This window comes from Dunckerocampus dactyliophorus, chromosome 16, assembly GCF_027744805.1.
Source record: "Dunckerocampus dactyliophorus isolate RoL2022-P2 chromosome 16, RoL_Ddac_1.1, whole genome shotgun sequence".
Taxonomy (NCBI): Eukaryota; Metazoa; Chordata; class Actinopteri; order Syngnathiformes; family Syngnathidae; genus Dunckerocampus; species Dunckerocampus dactyliophorus.
Window position 1 is genome coordinate 3219205 of NC_072834.1, and position 17439 is coordinate 3236643.

The following is a 17439-nucleotide window of genomic DNA, read 5'->3' on the forward strand; positions in this document are numbered from 1 at the left end:
CGTATGGTTACATACAGCAGTGTAGTCCGGTGTAGAGGTGAAAACATCAACAACGTAGGCCTTTCTTATTTCAGTGCAAGGTTGGTCTAATCATGAGTTTTTCCATACCTAAATGAACACATAAGTCACTAACAATACATGAAGGACATACCAAATACTGGAATAAAATGATGAAATACAAGAATTAGAAGTGAAGTAGTTTCTTTCTACTGTCGTTGTTAATCACGTTTATCTACACATAGGTGCGGGGGTCCCCCAGTTCAAACCAATTGCCCTCAACTCAGGCTTTCGCATCGAGGTGCTGGTCAACGGCTCGCTACTCATCAAACATGTGCTGGAAGAAGACAGTGGCTTCTATCTTTGTCGAGTCAGCAACGACGTCGGGGCTGATGTCAGCAAGTCCATGTATCTTAATGTTAAAAGTAAGTCTTTTGTGTCGTCTTTTCTCTCCCTGAATGTGACCTGCAGTGTATTTAGTTTTCCACAAACTGTTGTTATGTGAATGCTTAAGAGCGCCATTCCAGCATCAAAACGTTCAGCTCATTCGGGACACGACAGCTGGCTTCAGTACTGACACATTCCTAAAAATCCCCCTTGAAAATGAATGGACAGCTCCACATTTCCCACATTTCTCAGCCTTCGGCACATTCAGGACAGTGTTTGTGGCTGCCCATCACAAATACAGTACACATGGACCGCCACAATTACATTTGGAACTACCTATTTGCCCTCTCCCATGAACACATTTGCACAATTTTGCATAATTCCCACTTTTGTCTGGAAATCCACATTTTCCATACAGCATTTCAGTTCAGCTCTTCAGCATTCACCTGCAATTTCTACCCAAATTGCCTTCGAGAATTATCTTTGCTTTCCATCCAGTTGACTTTTAGTGATGCTAAGTTACAGGCAACATTTTGAGAAAAAAGGTACACCAGTAGTCTGGTGCTTTCTGTCATGGTGCTCGATGTACGCTTTCTGCCTCAACGAATCCCACAAAAGAAACACACACAACCATCACATCTGTGGGAGAAAGTACAGCATTTATGTGGGCAAGGACCCACCAACCCTCCATTAGGCCCTGAAGTCTGCATGCAGCCAAGAGCTGCCATGTGGAAAACAGGGCTGAAGGGTGAAGACAAAGGTGGCGGAAGGAGGCACGGTTTAGCCATGTCTGCCATTATTGCTGCTGTGGCCGTCTTTGTCTTTTGTTTCTGCCGTCGGCTTTATGAACGTAAAGGCAGGGGGGGGTTTACAACAAGTTGCAGACCAGGAAAGCCACTTAGACTTTGCCAGAAAACATAAAAAGCACCCCATGTTCTGGAATCAGATTCTTCTTTCATATTTTGTCTTTCATGATGTCATAGTCTTGAATACTCTTATACGTCGCATATTATTTGTATTCCTTTTTTTTCCTTTTATTAATCCTTTTTTTGCTCATTTTTGTTTTGCCCCCACCTCAATGGGCTTGGGCATTCCCGTGCAAGGTCTTCAGACATTGCACTCATCTAGTTGCAAATGTTGATCTGAAATGAAAGGAGAACGTCAACGTCAAGCTAGCAGGAGGGTTTGGAGGGGTAGGAGCTACATGTGTAAGGATAACACACTTTTATGGGTTTATCAAATAATTGCAGATTTTTGCCTTTCGCCGGTGTGGAACGTAACGCTCATGAAAAGCGGGCATGTCCTGTTCTTGAGCAAAGGCTGCTCATGCTTGTTTGTGTGTATGTGTGATCTGCTACCAGGCCATTGGGTTTTGGCTCTCATTTTGGTCAACCACTGCTAGATGAGCCTTATGCCCCCTTGGCTCTTATCAAGTGACAGCAGAGTACTCCCTGCTGAGCTCCTCACTCTGTCTGCCAGCCGAACAACAGTCAGCCATCCTCCAGACCTCTCCTGTCTGAAACATCACACATTGATTCACTGTTATTTACACTCACATATATTGTGCTTTCACACATTATATTCTTTCAATCGATTTTGCAATTAATATACCCAAACCGGACCCTAAGCCTTACTCTAAACCCAAACCACATTTACTTCATCTTTTTGTAAACAACCTCTGTTGAATTTTTCCCTCTACAGAATTATCATACAAAAGAATCATTTCTTGGTCATTGCAGCATTGCAACATCATTTGTAGATAATATTATATTCTACGATGAGTGTGGGTGTGTGGGTGTGTGTAGGTGTGTGTGTGTGTGTGTGTGCACATGTGTCAGCAGTCCCTCTGCAGCAATCTGTGCTCTTGAGGAGGCAGGCTGTTGTTGTGATACTTGTGTTGTCCTGATCTGCGCCCCTGTTGCTCCCCATAGTAATCAGAGTCTTCTTGGGCCCCTGGAGAGCCACACCTCATCCCTTACCTTGTGTGTGTGTGTGTGTGTGTGTGTGTGTGTGTGTGCGTGCGTGTGCAGAGAGACAGCTTGTTAACCACTTAAAGCCTTCTTTTGTTGCTAAAAACATGCAACATTCAGCTGTTGCGGTCCACTTTGTTTGTGGTTGTAATATTTGGCGCTGTTATAGTATATTCTGTACACACTGGACTGTGCTTATGTTGTTTATCCAGGACAGCCGGCACCATTTGAGCAGCTACTTAAGAGGCTTAGGAGGCCAATTAGAGAAGCACGCAAGCTGACGCATGCTAAAGTACTCACGTGATGGATAGTATGATCTTCGCTTTGTATTATTGGCTGCCCAAGTGTGGCTTTATGAGCAAGCAAACACAAGAGCATCTATTGTAGGGTTTTAATGAGATGCATTGAGGTGTATAATTTGGTGAAGGTCATGTGACACAGGTGAGCAAACAAGGCACACAGTTAGGTGTATATTTGTGCACATGTGTTTGTGAAGGTACGGATACAATGCAGCTATCATAAAAGAATAATGGGACAGCAGCTTCGCACGGTGGTTCAGATAGGTCCCACTCATCTTGACTATTGAGGTGGATTCCCAGTAAATGAATTGCTGCTGTACTGATGTCCTAGCTTGGCACTTGCATTGTTATGAGTACTTGTTCCGAGCTAATATGGCATCATAATACACTATGCATCATCCTGCATGGACACTAACAACAGCAGAGGCTGCGTACATTTAGGATTCAGACGCACATTCCTGCTGTCTTTATTTTTCTACTGAAGTATCAAACAGCTTCATATGCGACTAATAAACCATTACTGGAGGCAGGTGGAAGCAAATGATTTTTATGTGCTTACTCGTCAAGCATCCTTACCTCCAGTCAGTTCATTACCAATGCACATTGGATGCTATCAGACAGCCACTCAATGTTTATCAGTGCCAATTAAGAGCAATCAAGCTAATTAGGCATCATAATGTCACTGGATACAGCAATGAGGGCAGAGAACATAATGAGGTGTGTATGAAGAGAAGTGGTAAATGGCCATGTGGTCACTGAACAGCACCCTTCAGAAAAACAGAAGGAGCTCCCTCTTGCCCTGATCTGCACTTCTTTCATCGTCTTTACTCATCTGCATCCACAAGCCGCCTTGCAGCTCCTGCACAGGGGCCCGCCCAGGCGCCAGGCATACATTTCTCTCATGCTCTATGTCCAAGCCAAATTGTGCAGCTAAGGAAATTATTTCAGTACATTGCAGACGGCCAGTGAACTAGTCAGCTCTGTGCACTCTCCTTTCCCCCGACCCCCACATCCTGGCCAGCTCATCCCCAGCGCCCACTTACAGAGTGCCTGCAGGGCAGGGAGCTACACTCATCTCAGCTCGTCTTCTCTCGCCCGGCTCTCGTAGCCCCATGGAGCCAGGGTGCCCTGTGGCCAACGCTGGCCTGCTAGGCAGCCAGAAACACAGCGAGCATGCAGCAAAATGCCGTCCGATGTCAGTGCGCTTTAAACATAGCTTACAACATAGAAACATAGATTATTATCGAAATGTTTTATTAATACAAGACTTTTGTCAATATATGAGAAAGGGAATGTACAGGCGCACAATAGAGGTCAAACGATAGGTCAGTAGGAACAGCTGTGTATTTGTATAAAATACAAAAAGCACGTCCCAAAAATCCAGACTTGGCAGTCAAAGACCAGGTCGTCCAGGCTTGGGTTTCTCTAATGTACACACATACACAGTGTTCCCTCGCTCTACCGCGCTTCACCTTTCGCAGATTTGCTGTTTCACGGATTTTTTTGTGCTTCTTTTTTTTTTTTTTTTTTTACTACAGCATATGAACGCTGTTACAGGCCGAGCCTGGCCCTTTAAGAAGAATTACACTGTGGGAAGTTGAGTGTCTATCTCTTCCCTCTCTCGTCTGTCTACACAACCCATTGATTTCTGCGTCCTGATTGGCTGTAGACCATTGCAAATCAATCTTCTTCGTGCCGTGCCGCCATGTCTCCTGTGTCATCGCTAGCTTGTAGATGAAACTTGGATTGCGATATGTTTTAACGAGGATATAAAAACGCCACTTTACAACGGAACGGCGCCAGGACGAAAGGGCACGGTCACAGCAGTGAAATATGCGTGAGTGACTTCATCATTTCTTATGTTGATCATGAAGGTTGATCATTAAAATTCCAACAAAGGTTTGAACTTTTTTGCGAGTGTTTAAACAAGAGAGAAATGTGAGAAAATGTTCTTGCCTGTGAGACAGGTGTATAAAGTGTATGGTGAGTGGTTTGGGGTTTTACAGCCTTAAAACAAACATAATAATTGAAAAAAAAAATGAAGTTACTTTGCGGATTTCACTTATTGTGGGCTATTTTGGGAACTTATCCCTCGTGATAAATGAGGGAACACTGTTTATACAAGTGCTGTACATATGTCTTAAGGCCAACCAAGCCTTATTGCTCGTGATTATGATTGACTGCAGCATGTAGTTACTCTTTGGCAGCATAAAATCATCTGTTAGACATCACTCAATGGATGGACCAATGGGAAAGTCCAATGAACTCCATGAAGATGTGAGAAAGAGAATCGTAGTCTTTTGGACATTTTCAAACAACTGCAGATTCCAAGATAATCAATTCAAACAATTGTGCTTAAGTACAAAATATTTGGATGTCTCAGCGCTTTGCCAATGGATGCTATCAACTGGAAACTGCTGGAACAAGACAAAGCTTGAACTGTTTGGGCAAAATGACAAGAAATATATTTGAAGGTGAGCCGTTCAAGCCTAGGAATGCTGTAACAACTGCTAAGCGTGGTGGTGGTGTTTCTGCCCGTGGTCTTTTCTTCTAAGGGTACAGACCGGAGCATGAGAGGAAGCAAGAGAGGGAGGCGAGGTGGGGGGGTGATGAGTGCAGAGACTGCCCAATGCTGGTTGGCATGGCAACCTGGCCAGGTGAAAGGAAGCCTGGGAGGAGGAGGGAGTCGGGGGCTGGGGGTGTTGTCTTGTGGGAGTAGCCAATCAACAGCCAGCTCATCTGAATCCCCTGCAGGCTCGCTGTATCATCACTGCCCTCTTGGTGGCTGTGGAGGAACCGTGTGCTAAAAACACACATTTAAAAACAATGTGTTTTGTTTTTGCTTTAGATGTGGAATTAATGTTTTAGATGTATTTACGTTGACATGACATGCCTGCTGAACACACAGCAGCATTCAGGGTGACTTGAATGAGTAATAAGTAAACAACCTACGGGTATAAACAGGGTTTCCCTGAAGTCTGATGTGTTTTTAGCTGAAGGTGATTGTTGAGTGAGTTTTTGTAGAGATGGAACAGCTAGGTGTTAGCTTTCAAACTTTGCTAAAAGTGTTTTCTTGTATGAAATGACAGTCTTCATGACATATGCTGGTCTTGGACTGTTTACTTTTATTTCGACATTTGCCCATTTGAATAGGACTGGGAATCTCAGCGTACCTCATGGCTCACGATAACAAGATCTCAGTGAAACAAAAACAAAAAAAAGAAATTGCATGGTTTGTGTTCTGCAGCATAATGCAACCGGAGTACAAGCAGCAATACTGTAGTGCAAAAACAATGACCCATGGTGTTTTGTCTACCTCCAACATTGAAGTGCTTGTTGAGCTTTTAGCTGCAGTTCTTGCGGTTCCGTGGATGTACAGCATGTGTATAGTGATACAAACGTCACGTATCAGTGACCATAGGAACACAAATGCAACCACGCTTGCCCGCCTGTACTGATGGCTGGAGGCTTTCAACGGTTAAAAAGAAATATAAAATGCCATGCAGTTTTAATAGATTTTTTTTTCACTTTGATGCTGAAATCCATTTGATATTTACAGATTCAAGATTCAAGATTCAAGAGAGTTTTATTGTCATGTGCATAGTACAACAGCAGTTATACCATGCAATGAAAATCTTATTCTGTTCATTCTCCCAAGAAAAGAAAGAAAACAAATGAAAGAGTAAGAACATAAGAAACATAAACACATAAACATAAATACCAATAAATTAAGCAACAACAACAGAAGAGACATTAATACAAATAAATAATACAAATAAATAAATAAAGTGCTATGAGTGTGTGTGTGTGTTGCGTGCGGCGTGTGCGAGTGCTTCGTTGAGGAGCCTGATGGCCTGTGGGTAAAAGCTGTTTGCCAGCCTTGTGGTCCTGGACTTCAAACTCCTGTAGCGTCTGCCTGACGGTAGGAGTGTGAATCATGAGTGTTGTGGATGTGTGCTGTCCTTGATGAGGTTGTGTGTTCTTCGTAGGACTCTAGATTTATAAATGTCTTGCAGTGAGGGGAGGGCTGCCCCAACAATGTTCTGTGAGGTCTTGATCACCCGCTGGAGTGCCTTCCTATCACGTGTTGTACAGTTACCGTACCAAACAGTGATGGAGGCGGTAAGGACACTTTCGATGGTGCATCTGTAGAAGCAACTCAGGATTGTGGTGGACATGCCGACATACAGTGGACATACAGTGCAGACATCTTGTTTCCGCTGCATCGCCAAGCTGCTTCCACCCTGTGCTGTTTGTCACCTCACAGTGTTCCAACGTGCCAGGAGTGTCAACAACATCGCCAAGTGCTTCCGCTTAACCGCTTGCGCGGCAAAATGAGAGCAGCGATGCTCTGAAATTATAACATTTACACAGAGCCCGAGCTGTGATATTTTCCCCCAACGTCTTCTAAATGCGCCTTGCTGCAAATTCAGACGTGTCATGCAAAATAAAACTGCGTTCTTTTCGTTAGACGTGCCCCAGACTGAGTAAATAAGAGATGAGGCTTAAATGTTTGCAAGCTCCTGCCTGACACTCCTCATCACATCACGGGAATCATGCTTTCCGTGTGTGTGTGTGTGTGTGTGTGTGTGTGTGTGTGTTTGTGTGTGTAAGCTTGTGCGTACATCTGGATGAGTATCTGGGGAATGGAGAGCTGCTCTTGTGTGAGCGATATTGCCAGTGTGTATTTAGTGCCGTGTCTTCAGAGGGTTGATTGGACCTTTTTGGCACCTCACATACAAGATCCATGCCAAAGCAGCTTGTTACATTAAATTGCCACTAAAAGGAATCAGCCATGGTACATGAAAATTACTTAAAATGCATTGTGTGGTACCTATCCAAATGTTTGATGTTCATGATCATCATCGCTCCATCGTGATTAGCTTGTGGTGCAAAATTAAACAACTGCAAAAGAAATGTCATTGTTTATCACAGGGGTCCAAACTTTTTCCACTGAGGGTCATATGCAGAATGAAAGGATTTTACATTTCGTACAATAAAGCTGCTAAAACCAGTCCACTGTAGATGAATATATACTGAGCTATCTGAACAGAACATCCACATTGGACATGACAGCCAAATAAACTGTAGTATACCATCTTCCACACCAACTAAAGACAACTTGATACTACCATGGGACGGTAGAAATAGAAATGTATTCAGATTTTCTAACTTTTTTCTTCTTTTTTTCATTTTTCACTTAGTTCCCGCCATGATCACATCCTACCCCAACACCACGCTGGCCACACAAGGTGAAGAGAAGAAAATGAGCTGCACGGCCCACGGTGAGAAGCCCATCATGGTACGGTGGGAGAAAGAGGAACGGATCATCAACCCTGAGACCAGCCGCTACGTCGTTACAGTCAAGGAGGTGGGAGATGAAGTCATCTCCACCCTGCAGGTAGGAGCAACTGGCTGTGCTTTTCAGTTTAGATCAGAGGTAGGGAACCTGTCCATCCATTTCCTACCCCAATGCCATCCTACATTTTCCAGGTCACACACCAAAACGTGATTATTACTGGATAATGCGCTAGCCTACCCGGGTCATTGAGAGGTCAAGAAGTTGTTCTCCTGAAAAATGTCATAAATAACATGCAACATTTAAAACTTGCTTTTCTACATTCACACAATTATTGTTAGCACATTTCATTGTCAATAAACTCGTTGTGGTTCACCCATCAGATCATGCCCACAGTAAGAGAGGACTCTGGATTTTTCTCCTGCCATGCCATCAACTCCTTCGGTGAAGACAGAGGGATCATCCAGCTCACAGTACAAGGTATTTGCCATTGCCTAATGCTACAAAATGTACAGTGGAAACTCTGATTTGCTCAGATTAAAGGCACAGTTTTGTCTGATTGGAAATATCAGAAATAATCCCCATCTTACAGTATGACTTTTATTAACTATACAGTATAGGCCGGTGGCGTCTATCATTCATCACCAATTAGTTGACGTTTCTTTTGACTTGTCTTTATGAGCAAGTGTGCCATGGTTTTGGCTTGATGGATTGTTTTCCGTTTTTCTATTCATTTCTATCAAGAAAGTCCCCCCGATCAAGGGTCCTTTCGGGACCTCCCATGAAGACAGCAGGAAGACCATTGGACGTTTCTTTAAAGCAGAACAAGACCACAAGAGTAGTCTGGAAATAATGATAGTACAGCTGTCCCTCACTACTTCGCGGTTCTAATATCAATACCTCGCTCTATCGCGGTTAATTAATCGGTTTCGTGGTTGACTATGGCCCATTATTGGTCAAAAAATATTGAAGGACAAGTGATATGTAGTATTCTGGTCACTAGGTGTCAGTAACGACAGAAAACATGACATTACATCACATTACCTTCACACTGCATGGCGTCAGCTATGGCATGTCCGACATGAGAGAGTAAATAAAAGTTCTCCTCCCATTCCGTGTGGAAGTGGTAAGTTTTTGGCTCCTTTGTCCTTCTTCCCACTCTGTTTGAAACCTTTCTTAAATTTAGAAAAAATAAATTTGACTGATCCCTCCTGCTCCGCCTTCTTCTCTGGCAGACCAGGTGCGTAGGAGGTGTGTTAAGAAGACGATGCCATCTACTGTACGGGGTTGTTACAGTGACGTACCATACAGTCCCTTGTAATGCGTTTATAAGCAATACTGAACAGGTTGCGCCAAAACTATTCGTGGAAGTCCACATTTATTTGTGGCAGGCCACCATAAGTAAGTTAATGCATGGGGAAGACTGAAAAAAACAGTGATTGATTTGCATGGTGTACCCTAGTTCCACTGCATAGATCTTGTCAGTGACTGCAGGAACATGAAAGAACATGAGTTGTCACTTCTGCTGTTTGCAGAGCCCCCAGATCCGCCAGAAGTGGAGATCAGAGAAGTGAAAGACAGAACCATCGCCCTGCGTTGGACAATGGGATTTGACGGCAACAGCCCTATCACAGGCTTTGATATTGAAAGCAAGAACAAATCAGGTAAGGAAAAATGTAGTTATGTTGTTGTAGCTTGTGGAAGCATCTCGACGTGCGGTCAGCAATGAGTTATCCCTGCATTCACTTTGTGTCAGCACAAATACAACTGCTCCACGTCCATAAACTGCACCCTCTCCTCTTTGACAGCCTCCTGGGACACCGCTCAGAAGACCAAAGATGTCTCACCTCAGCTCAACCAGGCCACCATCATCGACCTACACCCCTCCTCCACCTACAACATCCGCATGTTTGCCAAGAACCTCATCGGAAAGAGTGAGGCCAGCAATGAGCTCACCATCACCACTGATGAAGCAGGTGATATACTGCATGTTTCACATTCTCTTCCTCACTAATTGTCCACTTGAAACAAGTAAGCGCCTCACCCCATACAGACACCCCCTTATATTGGGTGGATCCATTTTTATTTTATTTGCCTGGGTTTGATGTTCCGTAGCATTTTCTCTGTAATCCTCTTTTTTACACATAAGTACACATTTTCCATCATAACACTCCCGTTGAAAATGAGTGGACAAGGATTCCACATTTCTTAATCGATTTAACCCTTCCAACATGAAAACATTCTATCTACTTTCCACATCCCAAAAATTCCCACTTTTCCGGGAATGCCACACTTTTCCGTACAGCATTTCAGTTCAGGTTCAGCTCTTGAGCATTCACACACAAATTCTACCCAAATTGTCACCTCTTGTTCACCCCAGTCTGCACTGCTTCCGAGAAGGCTACTGCATGTGATGTAGACGAGAAGATCCAAATGCAGACAGAAAGACAGACAAGAAGCAAAAGGAGGGACGGTGTTGATGGGGTCATTTTCATTAACATGGCAGTGACATCAGCCCCACTGGCTGTGTTGCATTATTGAACACACGCTGACCCTGCACTAAAAGCAAAACTTTTCAATTAGCGGCCTCAGTAGTAAATGTCACACAATGGTCAATAGAGTCAGTCTGGACCCCTTTCTGCAAATTAGCCCCTGATCCATTCATCTCCCCCGCAGAGCACTTCTACTCACCCCCGGCTCTTCCCCTTTTTAAAGACACCCATCACATTTGTGCTAACAGCCAGGTCCACATACAATTAAAACATTCAGTATTTGTCTTTGGCGGCAGCTTTTTGTTAATGAACTCAACGGGTTATAAATCTGTCCTCAGCTCCTGACGGACCTCCTCAGGACGTGCAGCTGGAAGCGCTCTCTTCTCAGAGCATCAGAGTTTCCTGGAGGGTAAGTTACTGCAGGTGGTCCTCGGGTTACGAACGAGCTCCATTCGTACACTGTGAAGTACGTCGGAACTTATACCCAAATTAGACCTAAATTAACTCCTTAGTCACTCACCGTACCGAGACATACCACAGACGTATTTATGTGTTTTTATAAACCCGAACGACCGATCCTAAAGACATATTATATGTTTTCTTGTGCGAGAGGCAAAAAGAGGTGATGCCGCAACTGCAAAAGATGTCACTTTTAAAGCAGTTTTAAGCCATTAAAATGGCCACAAGGTGGCAGAAGTGCATTTTTAACACATGCACGCGTGCACACACACACCAAAGTTCAAATTACGTGTGAATTTTAATGATCAACTTACGAGATTGGACACAAGAAATTAAGTGCCTCGCGCATATTTCACCTATCTGATACGTGGCTTGTCCCGGCGCCGTTGGGCTTTAGCGTTTTTGTATCCTTGTTAAAACATATTCTTCCTCATGAACCGAACATTCATTTACAGTTTTCCAGGCGCCCTACAGCCGCGTAACTTCTGCCTTCATTCAGCATGAATGAGCGATCATACAACAAAACACAGGCAGTCTTGCACGAAGGAGATTGATGGACACTGATATTTTCCTGAAACTTACTTATGTTCTTCTGCTGATTACTAAAGAACGAAAAAAGGTAGTAGGTCTACCGTAACTACCTTTTTTGTAATGAAAGGCGAGAGTCTAATCTTTCTTTTGGTAAGTTCCATGTTTATATAGCCATCGAACACAATAATCTGTGTGCCTTGAAAAATCAGTCAGAATCGTGTAAAATGGCCGATACCGCAGGAGTTTTCTTTTGAAAAATGGCTGGGATTGAATGAGTTAATGATGGTCGCGACAGCCGAGCGGTTGAGACCAAAAGAGCAGCCAATGCTGATGGGCGTGTAGCCTCTCTCTGAGCTTTTTATGATGTTCATTGTCACTTTGATGGTGATGGCTTTCTTTTTCTTTGGTGCATTGATGCACGGGCGACGTAATGAAGTGCAATGATGTTATTCTTTGGTGTGGCTGCTCAGGCACACACTGCATTCTGGTGGCACGTATTCTTCCGTCAGGTGCGCTGAAGCTAGTTCTTCAGTGAGTCTCATGTTTACAGACCAAAATGAAGTTTTTAATTAATTTATGGGAGCGCATTCGGAACTTCGGAAACTTAACACGGAACGCCGTAAACCTCGGGCTGCCTGTACTTTGCTTTTATACGCCACACCACATTTGAACCACTCATGGTTGAAATACAATGCGCTGTTTCTGGGTCGACTCAGGTAGCTAAATAAGGTGAATTATTCTAAACACCTACAGTCACACAGTGCAGTTAGCATACAGTACGTATTTGTTCATTATTATGTCTGTGAATATCATCAAATCAAAACGGAACTATTTTTCTGAGCACAATTATTATGCTGTATATGTGTAAACAAAGGTTTCTGCACATTTATCATATGATTAACTGCCACACTTGCCAGGCACCCAAGAAGCACCTCCAGAACGGAGCAATCAGAGGCTACCAGGTGGGCTACAGGGAATATAGCTCAGGTGGAAACTACCAGTTCAGCGTAATCAGTGTGGAAACAACAGGGGACAATGCAGAAAGCCTGGTACTGGACAACCTCAAGAAGTTCACCCAGTACGGGGTCGTGGTGCAGGCCAGCAACAGCGCAGGGACCGGGCCGTCCTCTACAGAAGTAGCAGCCACCACCCTGGAGGATGGTAAGAAAACACTTTAAAATAGGACACATTAAATGACACTTCCAGTACACCAGGAGAAAATGTTATTAGAGAATTGTCTCTGCTGCTGAGGTTCGTGAATGTCACTCAGCAACCACTCCAAAATCCTTCTTATACGTCACTTAGGGACTTCAAGAGTTCAGGTCAAGCACAAAGCTGTAAGGTACGGTAAGGTAGATGTCCCCAACCACCGGTCTGTGGGCGGGGCCAAACCTGGTGGCAATGATAAAAAAAATAATAATAATCATTTATAAAGTATCTAAATTGTATGTAAATGGATATCAATATGGGCCGTTATAATAATAATATACAGTTATAAATCCCACAATTTTTACATGTTTATTTTGTTGTGAGTGGCGAGCCGTCCACTTTGTTTGATGGTCCTTGAACGCACCATGTAACTTTGTCTGACTGCTACACTGTATTTTTCCCCTTTTGCTTTCATCTCATATTTGGTCCCAAACGCTGATACCATGCGGGAATGCAGTGAATTCATGCTAGCACATGCTAGCCCGTTATCACACACATCAAATTGCGACGTTATAATCTTCTCTGAAAAACAAACTCCAGGTTCGCACTGACGAATGGTGTCTCTGTGGACATTTTGCCAAAATAAATAGCATTTCACTGCAAATATGTACAACAACGCCACTTTAGACGTTATCTTTTGTCAGTGCAGTACACGGACGTGGAGGGCCCCGATGACTGGGTTTGCCTTGGGCCCCCAAACGACTTAATATGTGAGATAACATAAGGATTCTGTGCTGATTTTCAAATAGGCTGGCGTGTGAAGGGACAACAACGTGATCTTATATCACAGCCTAGTGGGGATTACCGGGTACTGCTGCATTCAGGGTCTTAACTCCTGTTGTACAATACAAAGTACCCTCTAATCCAATAGTTTACAGTTATATTCTCACCTCTTATGTTTTTTTCTCAGTTCCCAGTCGTCCTCCGGAGAACGTCCAAGCCATGGCTACATTTCCAGAGGTCATCTCCCTGTCCTGGCTGACCCCTCCTAAAGATGCACTGAATGGCAACCTTCTGGGTTTCAGGGTTATCTACTGGGCCAACCTGCCTGATGGAGGTACTCTTCCCTTGTTTTATATAGAAATGTGTGCCGCACTTTGCATGTTTGGAAATGATGAAATCCGGGCTCAAATTGGGTCACGTGTGATTCCTGAACATTCTCTCGCTTGCAGCAGTGTACTTAGAAGCTGGCATGGCCCGGTCTTAGTGTGACTCAGTTGTTTTTATCAAGTTATCTCAGCATATGGTTCAAAATTGCTATGAGCTAAAAAGACGGTGTGATGCTGAGTCAGGAGGGTTGTTACCGATGCTGGTGAGTAAGACGTAGCTTGGAGTCACCCCAGGTGCATTGTGCAAGGAATCCTTTCTGTTGCAGACATTAGTAAAAGCCTGCGTCCTGCTGTGGACATGGGACAACATGCGACGCCATTGTCACATGCTGTGTTTGCGTGAGTGTGATTGGTTGTGACAGCATAATTACCTTTGACCCCTGCTCTGTCACATCATGTTGGCCTGCATGTTGAACATGAGTGCTTAAGGACTTGACAGCCATGAGGAGTTTGCATGGAAACAGTCTGTAGTCTAAGTGGGCGAGTGCTAAAAAACAATAACGATGTCAGAACTATTTTTGGTTTGTTTGTTAATAATGTATAGAATTACGCCTCTATTATCCCAGTTAATGTGGATATGCATGGATACTTTTGACCAAAAAAAACAGCACCACCACAAGGTCTTTGGTCTCTAAAGGTTTGTCTTTCAACAGGCTAACAAGATGGCTGCTGCTCACCTGTTTAATTGATAAGGTCGTTTAATCACAGCTGTTTTTCTGTGGTACTTCTTGGGCTTTTTATTGGTCGTGAGAGGCCGGAAGACATAAAAGATGAAGCACTCCTGTTTAATCTGTGAAGACAAGTTAAAAGCCTGATGGAAACAGAGATACAGTCTGACCAGCGTAGCCATGACATATCAATAATTAAAACGCTGACAGCAGAGGTTAGCGGGTTGCCAGACAAGGCCTGCCACCCCTGCAGCCCTTGGATACGGGCTTGCTTACATTTTCTGATTGAATTTGACATCCAATTGAAGACTGGCTTGGACATAACATTAATCCCATCGGCAAGACCAGCTAGGTTTTGGACCCTGACACCTGACAGGAGAGTCTGATTGTTGTATAAAAACAGTTTATCTGGAAGCTATACAAAAATGTGAAAATGCAATATGGAAAATTCCCACAACAAAGCAACAGGCAGAAGCTAATAATAATAATTCCACTCAGTCTACCCATAAGAGCAGATAATACCAGTACTAAATAGGTACGGAGAAACAAGGCAGTCCGGGAAGACACTGGACAAACAGTAAACAAAAGTGGAACCAAAACTTGCATGGGAGCTAGCGGAAAAGGGAGTTACTAATGGGAGTGGTTGCGATTCACTAAAAGAAGTAAATATTTTGATTGTCATTTCCAGCAAGCGTGCAACGACATTCATGGATTTGGGACAGCAGAACTACACTATTAAAATCTGCACACTTAGAAACTAAGTACACAGTACACTTAGTTACTTACTAAAGTGTACTGACTGAAGTATTCAATTTGAGACACAGCCCATGAGGTAGGCAGAGGAGTAATCTAGCGTAGCGTCCACATACCTTGTTGCAAAACCAAGTATAAACAGGAAAAGCAGGTGGAAACAGGAGATAGAACAATAAAAGCATGACTGTCAAGTATGGGATCTGCTGCAGTAATCATGGAATCAAGAAGCTGGACTTGACTAAAATGTTGTCTTCGCCTCCCCTCAGAGCTTGGAGAGATCAGTAATGTGACGACTTCCAAGCCCTCGCTGGAGCTGGATGGCCTGGAGAAATACACCAACTACAGCATCCAGGTTTTGGCCTTCACCCGAGCAGGCGACGGTGTTCGCAGCGAACAGATTTATATCCGCACCAAGGAGGATGGTAGGCAGTTCTTTCCCATGTAAAAGTGAACAGCACGTCACTTTTCCTTAGTTGTCCTGGCAGTAATTTTGTCTTAAGCTTCTGAACACACAGCTTGTATAATTGCAATGAATGTGATTTTAATGTAAGCAGATTGTAGAATTGTAGTATTGGTCGTTTATTCTAGTACATCAGTTTGCTGTAAGACATGTAGCCTACAGTAAGAATGTTTTTGTATTTTAGTTCCTGGTCCTCCTGGCGGTGTGAAGGCAGCAGCCGCTTCCAACTCAGTGGTGTTTGTGTCCTGGCTTCCTCCTGTCAAAGTGAACGGCATCATCAGGAAATACACGGTTTTCTGCTCCAATCCACATCCCACGGTAATACACAGATGACGTGTTAACGTACCTGTAGTTCAACTAAATTCATTCGAGGACAGTATTAGTGTCCTCCACAAAGGTTGAATGAAGGCAACTGGACTCTTCTTGCTTGTTGAAGTCCTGTCACCTTTAATCCAAAAGGCTTCTTCAGTTCAAATGTTGAGTGGTTGAGTTAGGGGAGTCTCCCTGTGTATGTCTCTGAGGGATGTGTTCTCTGGGGACGGTCACAATAGCGTTGTTGTTATTGTGGCCCGGCGTGGCTGCTGAAGGACTACTTCACAATAGGTCTTTCACCTGTCTGGTGGCAAAACAGCACGTTGGTGGCAGTGGAATGAGACAATCTTTGGAGGAGAAATGTTAGGACATTGCTGTAAGCAGACAATAGCTTTTCTTGTTTGACATAAAAGGCTTTGTTCACACCTCTTTCAAACCAGCCCAATCCAGAATTTGGACATGGATGTTTTCCATGGAATGTCCCTTCTTTTTGAGGTTCAGATGAACCGCTGACTCTGGGCTCCTCTATGTTGTGCCATGCGTTTGCATAAGGGCGGCTTGGTCTCTCCAATGTAGAGGGTGTTGGTCAGTTTGAAATGCATCATTATGTTGGGATGTTTGGAGTTTCTCTAACAAACCAGCCGTGGAGGGGCTGCCACATTCAGCTTCTTTCTTCTCATGGTGGATTTGAAAAAGGCCCACTTAGGTTAGGATACTCACAGTTAGAAAGAGCCTTCCGGGCACGTTTCTGTTTCTTCTGTCATCCATTGTCAGTGGTAGGGATTAGTGTCAGGTTTAATACAGAATGTGTCATGTTTAATGTTGTCACAAAGGAACATGTTCAGTGCATCAGTGATTGTTTATAAATAGTACAGATCACAAGATTGGTGCCATAAACGGATATTGTCCCACACACAGGTCAGCAGTGAGTTTGAGGCAGCCCCGGATGTGTTCTTCTACCGGATCCCCAACCTGAGCCGGAACCGACAATACAGCATTTGGGTGGTTGCTGTCACAGCTGCAGGCCGGGGAAATGCCAGCGAGATCATCACCGTTAAACCCATGGCGGAAGGTGAGTGGACCTCTTGCAGGTTTGAAAAGAGCGCAGCTTCGAAAACAGCATTTTGTTACCAACTCAAAATTTGTAAATGTTGAGAATAGGGGTGTCTTAGAAGAGAAGTCTTATTCAGCTGTCAATCTCGCAGTTGAATCATATGAAAATGTTGTGATCAAGAGTGTAGTTACAGTAACCATAGTAAATACAATTTGCCACTTGAATAAAATGCACACAATGCTATACACACTGTTGCACACCACACGGACGTAGACCGCACACATGCAGGCATGCAAGAAGAGATGTCGCAGTAAGTGCAAACGAATGCTCATAACCTTTGGTGTGGTCCTGTCGGCCCCTGATATATACTTAGCTAGTCAGATAAGATCACCGATGCAGAGAAACCTGAAGATGTCAGGACCCATGGCTCTTATCATCAT

General features: G+C 43.8%; 1 protein-coding gene across 2 annotated transcripts in view; it reads left to right on the plus strand.

Moving 5' to 3' along the window:
• dscama (Down syndrome cell adhesion molecule a) overlaps positions 1 to 17439 on the plus strand; it is a 109826-nt gene that overhangs the window by 80014 nt on the left and 12373 nt on the right. For both annotated transcript variants that reach the window (XM_054754731.1, XM_054754732.1), the window contains exons 11-21: positions 243 to 422; positions 7858 to 8054; positions 8336 to 8432; positions 9488 to 9616; positions 9761 to 9928; positions 10783 to 10853; positions 12352 to 12595; positions 13554 to 13700; positions 15440 to 15595; positions 15818 to 15951; positions 16864 to 17017. In XM_054754731.1, the coding sequence (XP_054610706.1) occupies positions 243 to 422; positions 7858 to 8054; positions 8336 to 8432; positions 9488 to 9616; positions 9761 to 9928; positions 10783 to 10853; positions 12352 to 12595; positions 13554 to 13700; positions 15440 to 15595; positions 15818 to 15951; positions 16864 to 17017 (1677 nt within the window). The remainder of the gene's footprint in view (positions 1 to 242; positions 423 to 7857; positions 8055 to 8335; positions 8433 to 9487; positions 9617 to 9760; positions 9929 to 10782; positions 10854 to 12351; positions 12596 to 13553; positions 13701 to 15439; positions 15596 to 15817; positions 15952 to 16863; positions 17018 to 17439) is intronic.